Below are 25,402 nucleotides of genomic sequence, written 5' to 3'. Positions count from 1 at the left end.
TACGTTGGTTGCAGGTACATCCCCAGTAGGGAGTGTGCAGGAAGCAGCTGATTGATGTTTCTAACTCTCTATCCCTCTCCCTTCCTCTCTGTAAAAATTAATAAAACATATATTAAAAATAAAATAAAATAATACAGCCGAAACCGGTTTGGCTCAGTGGATAGAGCGTCGGCCTGCAGACTGAAAGGTCCCAGGTTTGATTCCGGTCAAGGGCATGTACCTTGGTTGGGGGCACATCCCCAGTAGGGGGTGTGCAAGAGGCAGTTTATCAATGATTCTTTCTCATTGATGTTTCTAACTCTCTATCCCTCTCCCTCTCTGTAAAAAATCAATAAAAATATATTAAAAAAAAAAAATAACACAAATAAAAAAGGAAGAGCGAGTGTTGCTCATAATGGGATAAAAATTGGAAACCACTTTATAGTTTGAAAACAGGGTGTTATATTTGTATAACGAAACAATCAGGAGCTGGGTGTCTGTGCAGGGAAATGCAGTGTAGCCACTGCTCAGGGTGCTGCCCAGGAAAACGTGATGGCGTGGGAGCTGTGTGCGGTGCTGCATGAAGAAAGCCCTGGTCCGTAAGGATTTGCCACTCTCAACAGAGAGGTTTGGGCTGAAATAAAATATCATAGAACAATCAATGACCACTATATAGATCTTCCCCTGCAATAAAGAACTTCTCCAAGGCAAATGCCCGCGTTTCCTTGGGCTTAAATATTAACGAGATAGAACCAAGCCCCGTCTAGGGAATAAATTTTAGTTTATGTGAAATTTTTATGAACTGATCAGTGGGTTGGGTCAAAGAGCAGAACCAGAACACAGGCACAGGGAGGTCTTAGTGACTCACCGCGAAAAGGACATGGACTTGGAGGAGGCACTTACCTACCGGGGTCGGCAACACACCTGCAGACCTCAGCCATGTCCCGGTGGGAGGCAGGGCCGGAAGCAGAGAGCCGGCCGCGAGAAGGAAACTTTACTCCATTTTTTAAAAATCACAGACAAGGTGGGAGAGCCACTCATGGGTTCTCTTCCCATAGGCACCTCCGGCAGGGCAGAGGGAGGAGAGGAAAGAGCTGGAACCGTGTTCACTGAAATGGAAATGCCCGGGCCTGTGGGATGGGGTCTGAGGAGAGCCGCAGCCCAGACGCCGGCACCGCCATCGTGCACGACCATAAATGATTCAGTGCGATGCGCTGGGAGAGGCTCCCGAGGCCATTAAGGGGCCAGCGCTCCCGTTTCCCACCCGCGTGCAGCTGCCCCAGTGCTCTTGGCTGAGCAGAAGAGTCTCCATCCACCCGTTAAAAACATGTTTCTATGCTGACATTCTTCAGAGCAGCCTGTTTCTCTGAAAAAGTATCATCTAAACCAGTGTTTCCCAAACTTCTCTCATGATGAGAATCACCTGGTGGAGTTGTTAAACCACAGATTCCTGAATCCCAACTAAGAAGTGCTAAACTAGAATTTTTGAGAACATATAGGTAAAATTGCATACCTAACTTAGTGCTCTGTATATAAAATCTGTCTTAGAGCACTAGTTAAGTATACAATTTTACCTATATGTTCCCAAAAATTCTAGTTTAGCACTTCTTAGTTGGGATTCAGGAATCTGTGTTTTAACAACTTTACCAGGTGATTCTCATCATGAGAGAAGTTTGGGAAACACTGGTCTATAACTTCCAGCTTGCTCATCCCCAGAGGCAAATGCTCCTACCATCTTCTCACTATCCTTCGCTGATATTCTTCATGTAAGATAAACAACCCATAATGTCTCTCTCACTCTCCCTTCCTCCCTCTCTAAAATCAATGAAAACATTGTCCATTGATGGGGTGGTGGGAGCACGGAGGAAGATAGGAGATTCTGAGGAGGGGCAGGTCAGGAAGTCTTCCCAGAGGCAAGGCCATTTAATAGTCCCCTTTTCTAAAAAACTGAGGTGAAGTTCACATAACACAAAATTAATCATTTAAAGAATATGACTCAGGGGCACTTAGTCCATTCGCATCATTGTGCAATCACCTCCTCTATGTGCATGTCATCACCCCCAAAGGTTGGGGGCCCCGAGTCACATTCAATTGGATTTGGAAAAAGATTTATGTGAGTTTTTGCATAAAGCTCGTACACAGGATGTAAAGATGAAGAGAACATGCCCGGCTCTCAGGGCCTTGCAGTCTAATGGAAACCCCCCAGCCTCCAGATTACTTGCTGAGAACATTCTGAGGAATTATGTGCCAGTGTCATCTTCTATTTGATTTTTTAAAATATATTTTATTGATTTTTTTACAGAAAGGAAGAGAGAGGGATAGAGAGTTAGAAATATCGATCAGCTGCCTCCTGCACACCTCCTACTGGGGATGTGCCTGTAATCAAGGTACATGCCCTTGACCAGAATCGAACCTGGGACCTTTCAGTCTGCAGGCCAATGCTCTATTCACTGAGCCAAACTGGTTAGGGTTTGCTTTGATTTTTATGACTGCATGAAGTTGCTAGAGTCCATTTTGCAGATGAGAAAACTGAACTCAGAGAATGAATTAATGATTGTCCATGGTCTAAAAGTATCAGATCCAGGGTCAGAATATAGGACTTTGCACTCCAAGCCTCATTCTTTTCACTGCTGATTATAGTTCAGGAGGGATGAGGAGACTGGTTAGGCAAAGGGCAGCTGGTAGCTATCAGGAGCAGTTAGTCCTCACAACGTTGATATAGGTTGTGACTTTAACAAATGATGTATAATGAAATCAACTTTACCACAGGCTAATTGAAATCAATTAAAAATATAATATATATGAGTTAAGTTGCTGTAGCATCTATCGACATTATAACAAAGTGACATTGAAGGAAACCATGTTATTCGAGGACTGCTGTACTCTGGTCTCTTTAGTGCCCATCTGTAAAAGGACAATACCGCCTCCCTGAGTGAACAGGACTTGGTTATTTCTCTGTGTGCTGTATGCATGAATGAAGCGAAATGCCGTACCTTCCAGTTATGAGAACACCCTGGCACAGGTGACAGCAACGGGAGGCCGGAAGTTATTTAGGAAGATAAACGACAGCTGTGTGCAGAGAGGGGCGAGAGGGTGAGATGAGAGGCAGGGCACCCGCTCAGAGGGTGGCGGTTACACGCAAGTCGGGTGATCCGACACAAGCAACGTCGGACCAGAGAGGGAAATGGAGAGGACCGAGGACTTAGTCCGGTGTGAAAGCCACACAATGCCATATTCTCAGCATATCCACGACCGGAGAGAGAACTGTGAGAGTTAAGTGACACATTTGTTTAGAGCAGTGTTTCCCAAACTTCTCTCATGATGAGAATCACCTGGTGGAGTTGTTAAAACACAGATTCCTGAATCCCAACTAAGAAGTGATAAACTAGAATTTTTGGGAACATATAGGTAAAATTGTATACTTAACTAGTGCTCTAAGACAGATGTTATATACAGAGCACTAAGTTAGGTATGCAATTTTACCTATATGTTCTCAAAAATTCTAGTTTAGCACTTCTTAGTTGGGATTCAGGAATCTGTGTTTTAACAACTCCACCAGGTGATTCTCATCATGAGAGAAGTTTGGGAAACACTGCTCTAAATGGTGATATTTAATCCACACATTTTGACACTGAGTTACAAGTAGCTACTGGCTATTTTTTTCCTGCTTCTCCTGATGCTGGAAGCAACTTCATTAGTAAAAGACCAACTGGCTGTTTGAAAGTATCTGAAAGACATATATACTAATTACGAGAAACTGACTTTCCTAAGAGCTTTCTATCTCAAAGGAGGGAAGATGATCAGGGTCGCGAATGAGAAGGTAATGTTACAAGGGCGAGGAGAGAGAACACTGTGACCTCTGGGATTCCTCCAAGCAGAAAGCTGCAGGCTTTCAGCACCCAATCTTCTTAGCTTTTAAGCGCCTACCGAGGAGGAGTAAGTAATAAAGAGCTTTGCGAGCTGAGCAGCTCTGCCAAGGGGCGAAGCTCGGCCGAGTGGAGCAGAAGGCATCAGGCTAAAGTGCCTTCATCCTTTTCTATTCCAACCCAGCCTGCAGATCTGCATCTTCAGGAGGAAAATATTTTTCTCTCGGCTTCTGCCTCAGAGAAACAAGAGAAAATGCCCCAAAAGCAACTACCTCCAGTGATTCTGCAGCCCCCCGCCCACCTGTTTTCGCTTCTAAGCAGCTCTGCGGTCCGATGAGGCGGGCGGAGCCGGAGTTTTCCTAAGGAAAGGCCAGGTTCAGCAGGAGTGGCACCTGTCAAAGCCATTCCACCAGGAAGGGACATGCGCCCCGCCCCCGTTTGGGGCACTGACTGGGGATCTGTGCTGAGGTGCTTTGTCTGCCACCTCCAGGGAGACCTCCGTGGTTTCTTTTTTAAAAATTGATCTTAGAGAGGAAGGGGAGAGAGACACATTAATTTATTGATTTGTTCCACTTATGTATGTATTCATTGGTTGATTCTTGTATGGGCCCTGACCGGGGATCAAACCACAACCGTGGCGTATGAGGACGATACTCTAACCCAGTGATCGGCAAACTCAGTCAACAGAGCCAAATATCAACAGGACAACGATTGAAATATCTTTTGAGAGCCACATTTTTTAAAGCTTAAACTTCTTCTAACGCCACTTCTTCAAAATAGACACGCCCAAGCTGTGGTATTTTGTAGGAGAGCCACACTCAGGGGGCCAAAGAGCTGCATGTGGCTCGAGAGCCGCAGTTTGCCGACCATGGCTCTAACTAACTGAGCTACCCGGCCAGTGCTGACCTGTGTTTCTAAGTGAGAAGGCACACAGTTGGGTAGGAAGTTTGGTTTAGACTCTAAACTTTAGAGTAAAGCCACTAGGAAAATATCTTCTCCATCAATGCCTTAGTTCTTGTAAAGAAAAAGTGATTTCACAAATGAGACCTTTTTATTAAGCCTTTAGCTGGTAGTTAGCCTTCCTTGAAAATAATCAAGCTGCAGGGCTGTTAATAGAGTCTAAATGCGTTACCTTTAAACAGGCAAAACTGGTGGTTCTTTTAGAGCAGTGTTTCCCAAACTTCTCTCATGATGAGAATCACCTGGTGGAGTTGTTAAAACACAGATTCCTGAATCCCAACTAAGAAGTGCTAAACTAGAATTTTTGGGAACATATAGGTAAAATTGTATACTTAACTAGTGCTCTAAGACAGATTTTATATACAGAGCACTAAGTTAGGTATGCAATTTTACCTATATGTTCTCAAAAATTCTAGTTTAGCACTTCTTAGTTGGGATTCAGGAATCTGTGTTTTAACAACTCCACCAGGTGATTCTCATCATGAGAGAAGTTTGGGAAACACTGTTTTAGAGCTTCTCTCCTAATCACAAGGCACGATTAAAGTATATTTTGTGGAACTAAAGAGCCGGCAGGATTCAAAGCCTTACTTTACTATTCACTCTGATGGTGAGCAAGTTACTTAATCCTCCTGGGCTGGTCCCTGTGAAACAGGAAGGCGGCCTAGCCATGTGGCGGTGGGTTGTGTGCATGCCCGCGTGCAGGTGTGCACACACAGGCGGGCTGCACAGGGCGAGGCAGCCACAGAGAGAATCCAGCCTGAGAGGCCCCGTGAGCGGGCGGAGGGAAAAGCTGGGGTGGCTGAGAAGGGAAGCACAGGGTGGTCAGAGAGAAAGGACGAAGAGGGGGATGGAAAGTCCCTGCTAATGGGCACAGGGTTCCTCTCGGGGGGATGAAAACGTCCCGAAGTTAGATAGTGCTACGGGCTGCACAACTAACATACTAAAACCTATCAGTGCATTTTAAAAGGGTGAGTTTTATGGCATGTGAATTATATCTCAATTATACTGTTATTAAAAAAACACACACCCAGAAAACATAACATTTGGAGAGGTAATGAGAAAGGGGGAATTTTCAAATTCTCTGGTGAGGTGGAGAATCAAGTTCTGATCTATAGGTCAAGAAGTCATTATTTAGGGAGGGTGGAAACATTTTTCTTGCTAAATTTTAAATTTTACAGTCCCAACCTATGTTCTGAAGTTTTGTTTTGTTAAGAGAAGTCTCCTTCACTTCTTGGGCTAAATTACTAGTGGAATATTTATATGATGATTTGGAATAACTGGTGGTGGGTTTTCAGTATCTGTAATGCTTCATCCTGGGTTTCAGGCCATCGAGAGAAATACCCAAACCAAAGATTGCATAATCACTACCCCAACTGCCTTGATGGTACTATTCCAATACAAACAACCATAGGCACAACCATTTAGATTTCTAGTTTATTATTAAATTACATAACAAAGCTTCTTCTATACAGTCAGAAAATGCACATTTAGATGAGAACAAAAATTAAATACAAATACAATTAAACTGGTTTCCAAGAAGCCATTTTAAAAGCAAAAAATTAGAAAGTGCATTTGGAATAGATTTTTATAAATCTGTATTGGCATTTTTCAAGAGTAAACATCTTCCATCATGGTAAAATGTGATTGGAATCGATTCCCCTCCCTAAGAGCTAATAGGATGGCAATAAATGCAAATACTTTGATACTAAAGTGAGACCTTATGTATAAAGAAAATGAGAAAGACATGGCTCAGCTTATCCAATTAACATCCTTAAGAATCACTTGTTCCTCATTTTCTTTTCCCCTATAAGAGGGACACGCAGATTTATAAAGGAATAATAAGATTAGGTTATAAAGTCCATGATGTAAAGCTCTGCATCTTTTTGGAGACCAGCTAAACAACCCCTAACCCAATAGGAGAATGGAATGCAACCATTTTAATTTTCTGAGTAGAATCCATTTGTTCTTTAGTTACATTTGCCACAAAATCCAGTGTGACACTAGGCATGGCACCTTAGCCTCATCAGCTTAATGTTGCAAGTTAGAGAACTCAATTTCCAAGAAATCGCATCTGATTGATGATCAAACATAAGGTATTAGAAACCAAAAGGCTAGTCCAGTTTTTTAAAGTCCTTTTCACCAAGTTGAGATTATGAACAGTGAAACAGAAAGTTAATGGTGGGAATGCGAGTCCAAGGTGCCTCAATTATTCAGAGCCCAAAGGCTCAATAGGTACATTCCTCTGTTCAGATTTATTTAGCATCTAATAGGAAAGAACTAAAGATATTTGATCCCAAGTACAAAAAGTCTCATGATGTCTCCCCTCTTATCACCCTCTCGTCTCAGGACTTCACTCCCATGCCTGATCTGGGCCCCGGGCAGTATGGGAAATGGCATTCACTGTGAAGTGAATCTCGGTACAACGGAGAGAGAAACGGTGGAGAAGGAAAGCCCTTTTCTAACAGGAGACAGACAAGGGTGACCAATACAGGTGACGGGAATCCTTCAGCATCTAACAGTAATCCTAACAGAGACAGCCGGACAGAGGCCACAGCACCTGGACATTTGAGCCTGAACTTTATTAAGAGATTTATTCAACTTTTTTTTGGGAAAGAAAGGTGTTCTCCCAACACACTGAAACAGTCTCAGAAGTGTACGTTTTGGAATTTTCTGCCTCTATGTTGCCATGGTTTTTCATACTTTTTAGTGAAATGGAAAGTTTTGAGTGGTTACAAAGAAGATCCCAAGAGGAAAGATTATATAAGACAACAGCTGAGGGAGACTATTCCCTCTGAGAGGCAACATTGGGGACCAGAAATAGAGAAGTCCTCCTGCTCGGACTTTCTCTAAGAGTAGCCTCCTGAGCCTACCAACCGCTCTGTAAGAATGGCCAACAAGGAGGAAAACCAAGATGGTTAAAGAAAAAAGTGGCATGAAACTGCGAGTTCTTGTACCAGCTGAGGGGCTCCACGGTGAGCCTCTGCTCGTAGATGGCTCACTTCCTTTTCTTGCTCCAGTCGCCCAAAGCAGCGGTCGCCAACCTTTCGGACCTCACGGCTGGCGACTGCTGTCCTGACGGACTCGCAGAGGAAGGAGGGGCCCTATCCTCATCTGGCCCGGGACACCTCACTGCGGCTAAGCACTGGGTGGGAGGTTAGTCAGACCTATCTGACCGCAACATCTACACCACACTTCCTCAGCTTCCTTGGAAGAACTAGTCTCTTTATCTTTACAAAGAAAAGACCCAGCACAATTCTCTTCCTTTGTGTGAGCAGAGCTCTAAGGGAAGGCTCCTCAGTGGCAGGAGCTAGGTCAGCGCAGGTCCTGGGTTTACCCTCACACAGCCAGCTTCGATGAATGCACCAAATAACCAGACCAGTAAAAAAGACTGGTAGTATAATTAAATAAATAATTTTATTTATGAAACTTCAGATTTTATAAATGCCAACTATATAGCAACCAAAGTCCCATAAATTCTAGCTGAGGTACAACCACCAATCAAGGCCCTTTGAAAAATCAAAGATAATAAAGTGTCAGGGGAGAAGAGCGTTCTCCCAACAGAGAATTTAATGAATGACCTTCCCTGACCCTGGAAGGTTCGCATTGGGAAAACTTAAACTATCTTTTAAGGGCGCCCCCAATCAACTACTGATCAATCAACCCATACTTAGAAAAATAAACCCCATAGTTAAAAAAATATCCAATGCCTTTCATACTCGGAATATAACAAAACTCTGACACCAGCATGGAAAACCTTTCAGTGTCTGCTTCAGACCATGGATTAGTTTCCCCATCAGCCTGTACATCAGGTTCATCTGAATGACACACACCATCGACACTTGGACGTAGCTAGGGACTGTATGCTAAGATCCTTTCATTCCCGGCGCAGTCTGAAGCCAGTACTGGAAATAGCGTAAGAAGTCCCAGTGATGAGAAGCAGCCTCTTCCTTGGTGAGGATGCAGATGTTGGAAGTCTTCAAACTATTTGGGAAGTTCAGTGAGACAAAGTAATGAACTTACAGGAACTGAGAAATGGTTAAACTTAAGAATTCTGGTGGGTGGTTTAAGATTTCGTCCGGGGATGGCAAGAGAAGACAGGTGCAGATAGAGATTCTGTCACGTGCATCTCCGACAGTGACACCCTTCTCTGGGTGTTTGGAAAAGCTTAGAAGATTTGGAATGAAGAGTTTTTCACAGAACACAGAATTCCTATTACATCAGTGGTAGTTCTTAAAACTTTTGCTCATAAACGTGGAGCATTTACAAATGGAATTAATCTGAATGGTGACCCCTTGATCAATGTCTTTTCACACGCGGCTTGCTCAGCAGATCTCACTGAGAACTGAGCAGTCCCTCCCTCGGACATCAGTGTTAATCCTTACAGGAGGAATAGTTGGGGGCATTGGCAGACATTGGCTATCGCTTCTTTTGTCCTGGTGGAACTAAGATTTCATTGTCTTCTAGTAGCAAATACTAACCCAAATGGAAGAAATAAAAATCAAAACAAGAATCCTTTAAAAAAGCTTATCATTCTTGATGCTTTCCCAGCAACACAGTTAAGCCCAATGTGCACACGAGTAAAAAAAACAAACAAACCAAGAACACCCCTGCTGACTGGCTCAGCTGGAGTGTTGTCTGTATACAAAAGCAGGTTGTGGTTTTGAATCCTGGTCAGGACACATATGGGAGGCAACCAATCAATGTTTCTCTCTCTCTCCTTCCCCCTTATTCATTCTCAAAACATTTTTTTAAAAAATCAATAAAAACATATCCTTGGGTGAGAATTACAAAAAAGAAAAATGCTTTTTTGCAGTGTTTATCATTTAAGACAACCTCAACCCTGTTGAAGCTGGCCTGTCAGCATCTCAAAGAATCTGTGAAAAATGGAATTTTCCTTGAATAAAGAGTTGGGGACACAGAGTAGAAATTTATAGTACAGATTTAAAAACGACTTGTGACTTTTCATCGTGAGTGTCAAATAAAAGGACAAGATCTATTTTTATTCACAACCCAATCAGGCAGCTAAGAGGAAAGCAGTCTTTGGACAGAGAGAGACCTGGTTTTCCGAAGAGCCCAGTGTAAGACCCGGCTTGCCATCAGCCTCCGACACCATCACTGAAGCGCAGACTCTCTTTCTGACTCGTTTACTTACCCCCTGGGGAGACAAAAGCAACTGAAAACCTTTCCTTTTTTTAAAACTAAAAACAGAAGGAAGTGTTAGAAAAACGGTGGCTTCAGCTCAGCCGGACCAGGTCACAGAGTCCAGCGCTCTCAGCCCTGAACAATCCTGCTGGTCAGGCTGATTACCACGCAGTCACTTTCTCCCTCCGCTCTTCCTTCCTCCAGATCAGGGCCTGAAAGTGGTAGTTGTCCCAAGTCCCTGGAGGCGCCCATCAATGGAAAGCATACAGCAGCAATAGGATGGTACAGACGCCGATGACACCGCCCAGGATGAGCGAGTCTCGCCGCTTCCTAAGGTTGATTCGCTGGATCAGGCTGTTCACAGCAGGAAAACGATCTTTGGGAAATCTTTATTAAGGTCATATTTGAAAGCTTCTTTAGAAAAGTCACAGAAATCACAGAAGCAGTAAGTAACGGGAAGAAAACCACACTGAGGGAGTTGCAGCCTTTAGCAAACACACAACCTGGAAATGCTCAGGGCCCAAACAAATTCAAGTCTCCTAGGACACTGCAGCACACAAATAAGAACAAAAAATTACCAGAGAGAGGGGGAGAAGAAAATAATAATGATGACAGCTATACTGCATTAAGGCCATAGTTGGCAAGCTGCGGCTCGCGAGCTTGTGCGGCTCTTTGGCCCCTTGCGTGTGGCTCCTCCACAAAACATCACGGCCTGGGCGAGTCTATTTTGAAGAAGTGGCGTTAGAAGAAGTTTAAGTTTAAAAAATTTTACTCTCAAAAGAAATTTCAATCATTGTACTGCTGATATTTGGCTCTGCTGACTAATGAGTTTGCCGACCACTGCATTAAGGGATTGCTGCCAGGCTTCAGGTCAAGTTGGTCAACAGAGGAACCCCACTGGGCATGGCAGCAAATGTACAGCCAGCTACCACCCGCCCCCCCATTCCATCTTTCTCCCTCCCGCCCCCTATACACACACACACACACACACACACACACACACACGCGCGCCCACACACACACTCTCCCTCTCTCCCTCTCTCTCTCTCCCTCTCTCCCTCTCCCTCTCTCCCTCTCTCTCTCTCCCTCTCTCTCTCTCCCTCTCTCCCTCTCTCCCTCCCTCTCCCTCTCCCTCTCCCTCTCCCTCTCCCTCTCCCTCTCTCTCTCTCTCTCTCTCCATCCCTTTCTCTTCCTTCTCTAAGGTGACTAGAAAGATTTTCCAGAGATTTGAAGTGTGCCCTCCTCTCCCCACAGGGTGCACGTTCCCTTGGATTTGGGCAATTGGTGGAAACTAACTCTAGGGTCTGCATGCTCAGGTACTGTTACTAAAATTTTATAATTTGCTTTACATCAGTAGGTAGGACAAGGTAGGAAAGTGGGTTCAACTACTCTAGTTATTCAATTTCTAGAACATATAAAAAGAAAAGACATTTTCAATTATAGAGGTTTTATAGCAGTTAAATGGTATTTTCCTTAGTATTTTAAAATATCTTCATCCTCTAGTTTGTATGTTGTAGACCAAATGCAAAAGGTGCAGGTGCATCTTTTGTTAGTAGAGGTCAAGGTCAGGAAAACCACCAAGGCCGCCTAGGACTCCAGAGGGGAGAGGGAACAACCCCTACTCCATGCGAGTCCTCCCGCACTCTCCGGGAACAGAAGGACTCCCAGCAGAGACTGTATTTGCATACTTAAATGTCCTACATATTGTATGGTCAGGACCACGTTTTCTTCTAATCTTAATTTCCCTGTGCATCTAGAGTAGAGCTTTATATACTACAGACATTAATGTTTTATGTTGTTTTTTTAGAGAGATGAAGGAAGGTATGGAAGGAGGGGGGCAGAGAGGGAGAGAGAGAGAAAGGAGGGAGGGAGGAAGGGAGGGAGGGAGAGAGGGAGAGAGAGAGAAAGGAGGGAGGGAGAGAAGGAGGGAGGGAGGGAGGGAGAAATATTGATTGGTTACCTCTCATACGTGCCCCAACTGGGGACAGAACCTGCAACCTAGGTATGTGCCATGACGGGCTTGAACCTGCGACCTTCCGGTGTATTGGACAATGCTCCAACCAACCGAGCCATACCGGCCAAGGCTTAATGAGTTTTTTAAATTAAATAATGAAAAAAGAATATGCAGAAATAATTTTTAAAATGTAGATGGGCAGGAAGCATGAAGTAACAGGCAAAAACTTCTATAAGATACTAATCTAATTTAGAGCAAATGCTTAATAAATCTTTCCTTGCTTGGTAAAAATAGGATCAATAACCTCCTTCGAAAAAGTATGAAAATGTTGGAATTGGGAAACCCTGTCTGTAGAGGACATCTTTCTGTCCAGCTTACCTCTGAGGAACCTTCCCCTCCTCCCCCCGTATAATAATGGATGGTGCCTGTGACAGGATGGACTGACCCTGTCCTCCGCCACCAGTGCACACACCCTCAGGACTGGCCAGAAGGAGCACTCCCTCCCTCCCTCCCAGGGCGGCGACAAGTTAGAAACAGGCGGTGACTCAAGCTGGGGAGCCACGGTCCTCCAGGGACATTCCCAGCGGTTAGAAAAGGCACCCTTTCCCCATGGTGACTTCTGAACTGATAGGTGACTCTTACAGCCATCTCTGTCGCCATGCGGGGAGAACCTGCCCGAAAATGAGGGTAACACCCAGGAAAAGAGAGCAGGCAGGGGGAACAGAGGGAGGAAAGGCAGATTCTTGTAATAAAATCCGAGGCCCTGAATCCAGCCATGCCGTAAGTCAAATTCCACCCCTGAATTTCACACTCATATGTATAAATTAATTCCCTACTCTCCCCCTGAAGTCAGCCTTCATTTGGTTTCGGTTACTCTCTCTCTCTCTAGAGTCCTGACTCACACCCATTTTATTTGTTTTATTCACATACATCCTTTTGGGATGATTATAATTTGTGGTAATGATAAAATGAGATAATGTATAGAAAAGTATTCTGTAAAATATATAGCACTATATAAAAATAGGACTTTGGATGTGTGGTTTTAGAACAAAATTCACAAAAAATGGCAAACACCAATACACTTCAGAATGTTATTTTCCCTAGCAACTAAGGTATCAAATTAAAAGTGACTTTGAATTATCCAAAATGAGACGATAACTAAACTTAGTAATTGGGGAAGGAAACTTTAATCCCTGATAGGCCTGATTTCTTAGAGAGTAAAGGAAATGCTTTTGAGTAGCAGGCTTAGCAGTTCGCACTGGGCTTCTCCCAGGTATCGGTAACACTGATTTAACTTTGGAAACTGGAGAATTAAAAAGGTAGAGGTCACTACACACCAGCAGTGAATCTACCCTAGAGGTTAGCCTGTACTAACAGGTACAGTGAAAACGTTCTATAAGCAGTTACAACTCATCCATGCATGTCTGTCTCCTCCTTTCCCCTTGTAAGCACCTGCACTGACTTATTCTCCAAACTGAAAAAAGAAAAAGCTTATCATTTATATTTAGATAAGAGTAGTGCACACTGTGGAGTTCTAAAATGGATATGAGAACTTTTGAAAACTAAACTTTTGTGAACAATTAAAAATTCATATTTATAACTTTTTTCAATCTAATAATCATAAACCTCTGGTGTGCCCTATTTTAGAAACAGCGCACTTCCTGTGCAATATGAAAACGTGCACTGAACAATACGTGCTTTCACGAAATGGGAGTGCAAGGGACACTCATATGCCATGCCGTCATCAGTGACGGCCTCGGCTGCTGTTGACGGCCACGTGCCGGTGTGAGAGGAAAGCACGTGCAGACTCCCCTGTAAGACCCACAGATTCCAGTTTCAGAAAGGATACTGGCCAAAGTGTTCATTTTGCTCTGAATCGACTTCAACATTCCTCTCTGTGAAGTCATATTTTCTTTTGTTGCCATAGCAATGCTGCAAGGGAGAAAAAAAAAGCGATTTAAATTGGCATTTAAGATGATCCTATTTGGATCTATCATACTCTTAAAAGTGAACAGAAAGCCAAAAACGGTTTGGCTCAGTGGATAGAGCATCGGTCTGTAGACTGAAGGGTCCTGGGTTCGATTCCGGTCAAGGGCATGTACATTGGTTGCGGGCACATCCCCAGAAGGGGGTGTGCAGGAGGCAGCTGGTTGATGTTTCTCTCTCATCGATGTTTCTAGTTCTCTATCCCTCTCCCTTCCTCTCTGTAAAAAATCAATAAAATATATATTTAAAAAAAGTGAACAGAAAACTAAGGCGAACAATATCATCTTGAAAAGCACTGGGCAGGGCCCAGCCAGTGCAGCTCAGTGGTTGAGTGTGACTCATGAACCAAGAGGTCATGGTTCGATTACTGGTCAAAGCACGCTCGGGTTGTGATTCGATCCCCAGTGCGAGGTGTGCAGGAGGCAGCCGACCAATGAATGATTCTCTCTCACCATTGATGTTTCTATCTCTCCCTCTCTGAAATCAATAAAAATATATTTTAAAAAAGAAAAAAAAGAAAGAAAAGCACTGGGCTGGAAAACAAGAGATCACTTCCCAAGTCACCTTCCTACTGACCATTTTTAAATGACCACTCTGTCCTCTGGGATCTTTTGGGGCAAGGATTTCCTGCGTCCCCCCGCCCCCCCCCCCCCCCAAAGTAACAAATAACATAAGACAGATCACATACTACAGATGGCTATAAAAAGGACCAGTTACTACAATGTCCCTAATCAGGAAAGCCTGTTGAGGGGGAAGTAGGCAATTACAACCATAAAAATAGAACAAAAAGTGTAACATTTCATAAAACATTCATACAACCAGACCTCAATTTATGAAAAGACTATGTTCTAAAAGTCTACTTGAGAACCGATCCAAGAAGTTTTCATGACACACATGCAACCTGATGCTGGGTCTCTGAGCCAGGCGATAAAGGTCATTAGACAACGGAGAGAAGGAAAAAGTCACTGTGGAGTACAGTCTCTTCCATGTGACTACTTTGATGTCATTTAAAAAAGAATTTTAGTTAATATCTTTTTGCTACTGCTGCCCCAAGATCAGCCTTATCTCCCTGCACATTAAAATCCTATAGGGCAGGTCAGTATCCATTTTCATATGCACCATACAGGGGAGTGTTTTAGATACTGACATTATAAAAAGCAATAGGAAATAATATAATGCATTTGAGTAATTCTGAAAATATGTGAAACATTAATGACAACAACAACAAGCCTGCTGTTTCTGAAGATTCTGGGAAGATGGTGACCAGACCTCATCCCTGACCTCATCTCTGGCCCCTGACCACCCGGGGGGATAACAGAACGAAGGCGGACTGGGGGGAAGGCCACACCTGAGGCCCAGAGTTCTCTTGAGCTCTCCAAGGGAAGGAGGCCGGGGCTACACTCTCGAGAGAAGGAAGCACCAGGGAGCTGGTGGCGGGAAGACTAGATTTTCCCTTCAGCCTGGGCTAAGGGCTAGGTTTCACCGCATTCGGAGCAGCCGGACAGGGGGAGAACGAGGGCCGCAGTAATGGACTGAACCGCCCCAGTCCCTGCAGCTGGAAAAGAACTGTCACGTACAACAGAGACCTATAAGCAGAGGGCTCACAGCTTCCAGCTAATGGCCACCAGCTGCCAGGAGGAAACACTGCTGGGCCATCCACCGCCACCTGGTGTGTCACTGCTTTAGGGTCTCTCGTGGCCTGATGTACTAGGGAGCTGTCCTATAGGCAAGAACTAGTATTCTACTGAAGGAAAATGCTAGAGAGAGTACTCTAAGCAAATGACAAATGAATCAAAACTGAAATTTTAAGATTTGAGAAGGCAAAGAAGAAATAAAAGTGTGTAAGAAGATATATAAACAGATATCTGTTGAAGCACTATTTGGAATAGTAAAAGACAAAACAAGAAAATTGTAAACAACACCAGAATGGTTTAGTAGATTATGGTCTAACCATATTAAGAAATAATATTTGATTATTAAAAAGAATGAATTTATATTATTTCTATTAACCTGGAGGGATGTTTATGATATACTAACTGATTAAAGCAAACGACAGAATGTGTACAGTATGAGACTTTTTTTTTTTTAAAGAAACAAAACAATTTTGTGTATATTCGTATGAAAGTAAGAAAGGTATTGGACACATAACCATCAGTTAATAATACAAGTTACTTTAGGGGAAGGAATGGAGGGGCACTAGTAGGAGAAGAACCTTGTACATTTATAGAATTGTTTAAATGTTACAATTAGAACATTGTATTTTCATAATATGTAAGTATCGAATAAAGAAAATTAGAGGAATTTCACCAGAGTGATCAAGAAATGTTAGTAACATTATCAGCACCAAATTTACTGTTATTCACTTTAGTACCACTAGGAGCTTTTCTCCAGAAGAGCTCAAGTTTTGAGGGCATCAGATACATCTGAAGACAGAAGTATGGAATAAGGCTGAAAAATGGAAATTCGTACAAAGAGTTGTCAGAAACCTAAATTACCTTTCCGAACTACACACTCAGATAACTGCCCCCAGTGTGGTAGACCTAACCTAGGAGAAGAGACCTAGAGACGCCAACATTTTGAAGTCCCTGTGGAACAGCCAGCTCCCTTCCTGATTAGCCACTGTGAGGCCGACCACTCAGTAAGTCCCCCACCACGTACACAGAATGAACTTCCTATCACTGGACCGGAGCCTCACTCTTACAACCTCACTCTTGCTAGGAATCACCAGACATTGGAGGAGAGCTTCTAATATAAAAGGCAGAGATCTAAATAAACCAACCAGCAAACAGGAAAGTGAGTCTGAGAAAATAAGAGACAATAAAGGAAGCTCAGGAAACTTAAAATCAAATTATATTTAATGTCTTCAGAAAAATAAAAGAAGATTACACATCCATAAAACATATAAATATATGTGTATGTGTCTATCCATCCCTTAGAAAAGCTCATGTAAATTAAAAACATAAAAGGAAATACAGATGCATACTAAGCTCATCATGGTGAGTTTAAAAACAAATAAAAACACAGGGGAAAAGGAGTGGTCCCAAAAGCTTTCAGAGAAAACAGCTTATCATATACAAAGGATTAGAAATTTTAATTGGCATTGGACTTAAAAAGCAATACTGGAAACAATGCCTTTAAATTTTCAAAATGATCTCCAATTCTAGAATTCTATGCTTTAGCTAAAATATGAACCAGAATATGGGTAGAATAAAGACTTTTTTTAGATGCGGGCGTGGGAAGTCCAAAAAACTTACCTCCTGCTCTTTCTCAAAAAGCTACTAAAGAACATGGTCTAGCACAGTGAGGGAATAAACCAAGAAGGTGGAAGACACTAAATCCAAGAAATAGGTGTTCTGATATAGGAGAGCTTACGTAATGATTAAAAAAAAAATTTTTTTTAAATCCCAGGCCGAAACCAGTTTGGCTCGGTGGATAGAGGGTCGGCCTGCGGACTAAAGGGCCCGGTTAGATTCCAGTCGAGGGCATTACCTTGGTTGCAGGCACATTCCCAGTAGGGGGTGTGAAAGAGGCAGCTGATTGATGACTTTCTCTCATTGATGTTTCTAACTCTCTATCTCTCTCCCTTCCTCTCTGTAAAAAATCAATAAAGTATATTTTAAAAAAAAATCCCAGTATCAAAATAGCATAAACAGACTCGGAGAATAACCAGTTAAGATGAGAAGAGAAAGGCCCTGGACAGGTGGCTCAGTTGGTTGAAGCATGATCCCATACACCAAAAGGTTATAGGTTTGATCCCCAGACAGGGTGCATATGGGAGCAACCGATCTTTCTCAAAATCAGTAAAAACATATCATCAACTGAGGGGGAGAAACCAAGATGGTGGCATAGGTAAACATCTGAACTTGCTGCCTTGCACAATCACTTCAAAGTTACAACTAAAAGACAAAACGGACATCATCCAGAACCATAGGAAGGCTTGTTGAGTGGAAATTCTACAACTAGAAGGAGAGAGAAAAGCACACAAAGACTCAGAGGAGGTGCAGAAATAAAGGCAGAGGTACAGAGGCGCGCGTGCATGCACATGTACGCGTGGGAAGGCTGGCAGCTGAGGTGGCAGCTGTCTTTTTCAACAGGAGGGAGACAGAAGCTCCCGATTGCTTTGAACTCCAGTTGGAGCTCTGTATATTATTTTTTATTCCCGTCAGTGTATGCTTAATGGGGGGGGAAACTGGACTGTCTGGCATTGGGTGAAACTCAAGGGCGACTCTCTCAGAGGTGCCTGTAGCAACTACCAAGGGACACTGAGACCTGGGGGCCTCCTTAGGGTAGGGCTGATGGGAAGCCATTGCTGTTTGCTCCACCCTGAGACTCTGCCCCACTCAAGCTGTGCACAGAGGCTTTTGCATATGAATGGCCTGGTCCTTTGAAATCTAAACTTACCTAACAAACTGCAGCTGGATCAGAGAGACCCAGAACATCCAAAGAAGGCCCAAGACCCCACAGCAATTTGCAATGCTTCACAGCTGGGCCTCATCTGGGCACCTCAAAACCCCAAATAAAGAAGAGGAATCTGAAGATCTCTCCATGGCTCTTGCTGGGTGTCCTCAGGCAGAGGCTAAATTAGCACCTCCTTGGGTTCCCAGTGGTCAGACTCAGTGAGCATCAAAGCCCTACTGAGGCAAGTCTTGTCCCATAAGAGTGTCTCCAGCACAGAAGTTCTCCCATCATAGACACAGCTGATCCTCACAGCCAATTGGCCTGGAGGTCAATTCCTCACAGTGATACCAACAGCAATCAAGGCCTAACTACAACAGACTGTGCACACAGCCCACAAAGGGGTGCACCAAGGCAGGGGTCTTCAAACTACGGCCCGCGGGCCACATGCGGCCTGCAGAGGAGTCTGATCCGGCCCGCTAGGTTTTTTGGGCAGTGAGCGCAGCCGAGGTGTTACAGTAGGAATTAGTAGTTCATATAGTCTGGCCCTCCAGCTCTCTGAGGGACCGTGATCTGGCCCCCACTTTAAAAAGTTTGAGGACCCCTGACCAAGAGTGTCCATCTCAGGTAACTGGGGAGGCTGAGCCATTGGGCCCCATAGGTCACTGAGCACACAGAGCCACTCCATCAACTCAGGGAAGCAGCCAAACTGCCGAGACAAAGAAACAGGTCACAAATGACAGAAATGGAAGAAAGCAAACTACTGGATATAGAGTCAAAACCACGGTTATAAGGTTTTTCAAGAATTTTCTAGAAACTGCCAATAAATTTAGTGAGACCCTCAAGGATACGAAAAAGGACCAACTTTAAGCATACACTGACTGAAATAAAAAATAATATACAGAGATACAACAGCAGACTAGAGGATCACAAGAATTAAGTCAAAGATTTGAAATACAAATAAGCAAAAAACACCCAACCGGAAAAGAAAAAAGAAAAAAGAATCCAAAAATATGAAGATAGTGTAAGGAGCCTCTGGAACAACTTCAAGTGTACCAACATCAGAATTATGGGGGTGCCAGAAGAAGAAAGAGAGCAAAATATTGAAAACCTATGTGAAGAAATAATGACAGAAAACTTCCTCCACCTGGTGAAAGAAATAGACTTACAAGTCCAGGAAGTGCACAGAACCCCAAACAAAAGGAATCCAAAGAGAACCACACCAAGACACATCATAATAAAATGCCAAGAGCAAAAGACAAAGAGAAAATATTAAAAGCAGCAAGAGAAAAAAATTAGTTTCCTACAAGGGAGTACCCATACGATTGTCAGTTGATTTCTCAACAGAAACTATATGCAGGCCAGATGGGAGTGGCAAGAAATATTCAAAGTGATGAATAGCAAGAACCTACAACCAAGATTACTTTACCCAGCAAAGCTATCATTCTGAATTGAAGGTCAGATAAAGAGATTCACAGATAATGTGAGTGCCTTGGGTGGGGCCTGGATGAGGCTGGTTGACCTATTTGGAAATGTCTTTTGTGTGAAGTGTATCATTGGGCATGTGGAGGTATTATTGATATGAAAAAAATGCTAAGTAACAGATTTACTATCTGAAAAAGGGATTTACTATCAGGGAAAGGGAGGGAGGAAGAGACTGAACATAAACTGTGCACCTATGGATGAGGACAATGGGGGATGGGGATGGGGCAAAGGGTGGGGTAGGAACCTGGTGGAGGGGGGAAGAAATGAGGAACCTTTGTAATAATATGAACAATAAAGATTGATAAAAAAAAAAAAAGAAAGAGATTCACAGATAAGAAAAAGCTAAAGGAGTTCATCACTGCCAAACCAGTATTACATGAAATGCTGGAAGGTATTCTAGAAGAAAGAAGAAAGAAGAAAGAAGAAAGAAGAAAGAAGAAAGAAGAAAGAAGAAAGAAGAAAGAAGAAAGAAGAAAGAAGAAAGAAGAAAGAAGAAAGAAGAAAGAAGAAGAAGAAGAAGAAGAAGAAGAAGTAGAAGAAGAAAGAAGAAGAAAGAAGAAGAAAGAAGAAGAAAGAAGAAAGAAGAAGAAAGAAGAAGAAAGAAGAAGAAAGAAGAAGAAGAAGAAAGAAGAAAGAAGAAGAAGAAGAAGAAGAAGAAGAAGAAGAAGAAGAAGAAGAAGAAGAAGAAAGAAGAAGAAGAAAGAAGAAGAAAGAAGAAGAAGAAAGAAGAAGAAGAAAGAAGAAGGAGGAAGAGGAGGAGGAGGTAAAGGATAAAAATTATGAACAACAAATACATATCTATCAACAAGTGAATCTAAAAATCAAGTGAATAAAAAATCCGATGAACAGAATAAACTGGTGAATATAATAGAATCAGGGGCATAGAAAGGGAGTGGACTGACAATCCTTGGAGAGAAAGTGGTGTGGGGGGAGCGGGAAGAGACTGCCAAAAATCATACACCTATGGATGAGGACAGTGGGGGTGGATAAGGGCAGAGGGTGGGGTGGGAACTTGGTGGAGGGGAGCTATGGGGGAAAAAGAGGAACAACTATAATAATCTGAACAATAAAGATTTATTAAAAACAAAAACAAAAAACGTATCCTCAGGTGAGGTTTAAAAAAGAGAGCAAATGGAAGCAGGCAATTATAACATTGAATTTTAGATTAAAACAAAAAAGAGCACAAAAAGAGTCAAACTAACAATGTCATTTGTGTCATTATTTCTTATTCATAATTTTTCAGTTTAAAAGCGCTTGATGACAGCATATGTACATTTAAATGTGTTTGTTTTAAAATAAATTTACAAAGTATTTAAAAATTGATATTATGATCTCATAAAAGTAACAGAATTAAAAACTGGGCTGAGTAATCTGACACCAATCTTTGAATCATATATGTCTCTGTTTTTTAAACTGGACTATCACCAACGCCTATGCACTTTAACTCAGAAGTAGATAGAGAAGATTAAAAAATAATTTCTGCAAAGTACTTTGTATTCCTTGGAGAATGGATATTATCAACATACATTACGTTATTGTCTTGTTGAATATGCATGATTTCCAGTACCACACAAAGTATATCAAGACCCACTTTCCCATCTCATATCATCATTTGGAGTCAAGCTGAGTGGAATCTAGACTGTTGTTATTTCAAGGGTTAAATAGTAAGAGGCAAAGCTTAAGCTGCAAATAATATATAATGCTTTTAAAATAAATCATTGATGTGCTTACAGGAACTTCAACTTTCTTGCCTGTTTTATGAACTGCTCAAGACACTAGAGAATAAAGAGTAAGGCTAAAAAAAATAGTATAAGTTAATCAGAAAAATCAACCTAGGTAAAAGAGCCTGAGCATCACATGTCTCTCACAAGGGAAAGATATAACAAAAACACACATACACACACACAAAAAAAATTATAACCTAATTAAATTCACATCTTAAGGAGGATGAATTAACTTTAACTCTATTTACAAGGTTAACCAGATCTGTTCATTTGTGTGCAAAAAAAAAATACAATAAAGTAAAACAAAGTATTCCTACCTTATTGTCTCTTCTATCAGACGATCTGAGCTGCAATAAAAAAATTCAAATTTTAGAATTATTAAAAGCACATTTAAAACTTCTATTTAATTTTTCTACATTTTCTAGGTACGTTAACTTTCCAACCACTTATTAAACAAAATACCCAGACTTTTGGAAGCATCTGAAGAATATTCTGGACTCTAAAATAAATTTATCCATATATAATTTTCATCTTACTTTTATTTGCTGGCTAAAATCTATTTCTTCCACAGAGAAACTTGAGATCAGCACAGTTTTAAAGTGAGCACAAATAAATGAAACGTCTTTAATTTAGATAGATCAAAGTTGTCACTACTGTCTTTTTTTCTAAGCTTAAGAATTATAACCAACTTGTTGAGACAGGATGGGTAAATACAGTTCTGATGCCTATAAGTAGTAATTATTTACACTTTAAAGTTCCTTCTTTTCTTGGGAAACTAAACCAAATCTCAGCTTATCATAACTTTAGAATCTGAATAAAGAAACAAAGTGCTCCTTCAATCTGTAAATGGTCACCTTTATGAATCACACTCTGCAAAGAAAGAAACTTCCCCAAAAGGCCATGTTAGGGAGGAATTTATAGGTAGCTACATTTGGTAAAGGGGCAGTTTTACAACAAAAAGTAGGAAAATAACTCCCAGATATCTTATCCATTTGGCATAATGCATGATACACAGTAGGCAAGCAAAAAATACTTGCATATTTTTTTCCAAATACTTCTTTCCAAAAGAATTTCTAAACAAAATAGAACAAAAACAAACCCAGAGATATGGACAGACTGGTGGTTACCAGAGGAGAAGGGGTGGGATGAGGTGAAATGGCTAAAGGGGGTCAAATATATGGAGATGTATGGAATCCAGATTTTGGTGGTGAGCAAGCTATAGTATATACAGATATTAAATTATAATGTAACCCAGTCCTAGGCAGTCTGGCTCAATGGATTGAGTGTTGGCCTGTGGACTGAAGGGTCTTGGGTTCGAATCTGATCAAGGGCACATGCCCAGGCTGTAAGCTCAATCCCTAGTACAGAGCATGCAGGAGACAGCCGATCAATGATTCTCTCATCATTGATGTTTCTATCTTTTTCTCCCTCTCCCTTCCTCCCTAAAATCAATAAAAATATATATTTTAAAAATAATGTAACATTGAAAGTTATATAGCTGTCACCTCAAAAATGAATAAATTCTATATTAATTCTATAAACCAATAGGCTGAAATTTCATTATAAAATTCTGGACCAGGAAATCTAATTTACTGCATGAGCCAGGGAACAAAGATTAATTTCAAAAAAAATGTCATAAATAGCTTCTATAAGTCCTATAATTAAAAATTTTAAAAATTACAAAGATGGTGGAAGGATTAAAACCAGATTGTGGCTTTTGAATGCTGGTTCTATCACTTACTATCTACCTGATATCGGGCAAGTTACTATGTGCCTCAGTTTTCTCATCTATAAAATGGGAATGATAGTAAGATGTACTTGTTAAGAGGATTAAAGAAAAAAAATATATATATACATACATATAGTGATTAGAACAGTATCTTATACATAGTAAGCACCAAGTACTTTTTGCTATTACAATAGTTTCTCAATAACTACAGATTAACTTTCAATCTAAGCATAGAGTTGATTTAAATTTTCACATAAACCCGCTGTTCTGGTAGAATCTATTAATTATAAAGTATGCATTTATTTTATTAAGAAATGCATATGGACGTGCCCCTGAAGGGTGCTGTGTCAGACGTGGATTACGAAGGTAAGACACTGACCTGCAGAGGCCTTACAATGCAGATGGACAGCACACATGCCTTTCCCTTCCCTCTCCTTAGTAACCGCCAGATCACTGGAGGGTCTCTTCACTCCAAATCTTATCATCATTCTAGACCATTTCAATAGCCACAGAGAACAGACTCTCCATATCCTAAAACTCATAGTTCCTTGATCTCTTTTACGCCAATGAAGGGACATGATTGCTCCTATACTTTCTTTCCTCAGATTCAGTAACTTCTCTCCTTTCCCACAATTATTCAATTTTTATCTTAATAACAGGTAAAGGGCTCCTCAAAAGGTTCTTAAGACAAATAAAATGAGCTTGGTAATCGTGATTTTCAAATTTGAAAACAGAATCAGCAATAAATAAAAAGAATTCAGTACCATGACTAGGTTTTATCCGAAGGATAAAAGGCCGGTTCAATATTTAAGATCAATCAATGTAATCTACCTATTAACAAGCTAAAAAGCATTTGACAAAAACCGAAACCCATTTGGCTCAGTGAATAGAGCGTCGGTCTGGGGACTGAAAGGTCCCAGGTTCGATTCCAGTCAAGGGCATGTACATTGGTTGTGGGCCCATCCCCGGTAGGAGGTGTGCAGGAGGCAGCTGGTCAATGTTTCTCTTTCATAGATGTTTCTAGCTCTCTATACCTCTCCCTTCCTTTTTGTAAAAAAAATCAATAAAATATATTTAAAAAAAAAATCCAACATCCATTCACGAAAAAAATTCTCAAAACATGGGAAGGGGTACATCCTCAGTGTGAGAGAGAGCATCCACAAAAACATACAGCTAGCATTATAATTAACAGTAAAAGACTGAACATTTTCCCCCTAATGAAGGGCAAGAAAACTTATTCTCACCACTTTTATTCAACACTATACTGGAAGTTTTAGCCAATGCAATAAAGAAAAGGAAATAAAAGGCATACAGATTGGAAAGAAAGAAATAAAACAGATGACTAGACTGCCTATATAGAAAATCCTGGTGGGGGGGCAGGGTCAATTGGGGAAAAATGAGACTTATGTAAAACTTTAGATAATAAAAACAAACAAACAAAAATAGACAAACAAAAAACCCAGATCTAAATAGACAAACTGTGCTCAAATCTTGTTGGTGTTATACACAAAACCTCAAAGGGAGGTAAGAACAATTATGTATTTTTAAAATATGAGTTTCTTCAAAATGTCACCTTTGGGATTTTAATAAAACCTAATTACCCATTAAAAAAAAAGAAAACCTGCCGAAACCGGTTTGGCTCAGTGGTAGAGCATCAGTCTGCAGACTGAAAGGTCCCAGGTTTGATTCCGGTCAGGGGCATGTACTTGGTTGCGGGCACATCCCCGATAGGGGGTGTGCAGGAGGCAGCTGGTTGATGTTTCTCTCTCATCGACGTTTCTGGCTCTCTATCTCTCTCCCTTCCTTTCTGTAAAAAATCAATAAAATATTTAAAAAAAAAAAAAGAAAAGAAAAAGAAAACCCCAAATCTATATAAAATCTCCTACAACTAAAGAGTGAGTTCCACAAGGTCACAAGATACAAACATATAAATTTCTATATACAGATAGTCCTTGACTTATGATGGTTTGATTTATGACTTTTCTTTTTTAAAATATATTTTATTGATTTCTTACGGAGAGGAAGAGAGAGGGATAGAGAGTTAGAAACATCGATGAGAGAGAAACATCAATCAGCTGCCTCTTGCACATCCCCCATTGGGGATGTGCCCGCAACCAAGGTACATGCCCTTGACCGGAATCGAACCCGGGACCTTTCAGTCCGCAGGCCGACGCTCTATCCA

At 41.5% G+C, this 25,402-nt stretch overlaps 1 protein-coding gene across 2 annotated transcripts in view; it reads right to left on the bottom strand.

Moving 5' to 3' along the window:
* Nucleotides 1-8,200: 8,200 nt before the first annotated feature.
* GOSR1 (golgi SNAP receptor complex member 1) overlaps nt 8,201-25,402 on the bottom strand; it is a 38,281-nt gene continuing 21,079 nt past the window's right edge. For both annotated transcript variants that reach the window (XM_084863049.1, XM_084863050.1), the window contains exons 7-9: nt 21,809-21,838; nt 13,751-13,833; nt 8,201-10,323 (exon numbers count right to left, since the gene is read on the bottom strand). In XM_084863049.1, coding sequence (XP_084719175.1) covers nt 10,199-10,323; nt 13,751-13,833; nt 21,809-21,838 — 238 coding nt within the window. In that variant the 3' untranslated portion in view covers nt 8,201-10,198. The remainder of the gene's footprint in view (nt 10,324-13,750; nt 13,834-21,808; nt 21,839-25,402) is intronic.

The sequence above is a fragment of the Pipistrellus hanaki genome (assembly GCF_964339955.1).
Source record: "Pipistrellus hanaki genome assembly, chromosome: 16".
Classification (NCBI taxonomy): domain Eukaryota; kingdom Metazoa; phylum Chordata; class Mammalia; order Chiroptera; family Vespertilionidae; genus Pipistrellus; species Pipistrellus hanaki.
The sequence above is the reverse complement of the archived record's forward strand: the minus strand, read 5'-3'. Positions and strand labels throughout refer to the sequence as shown.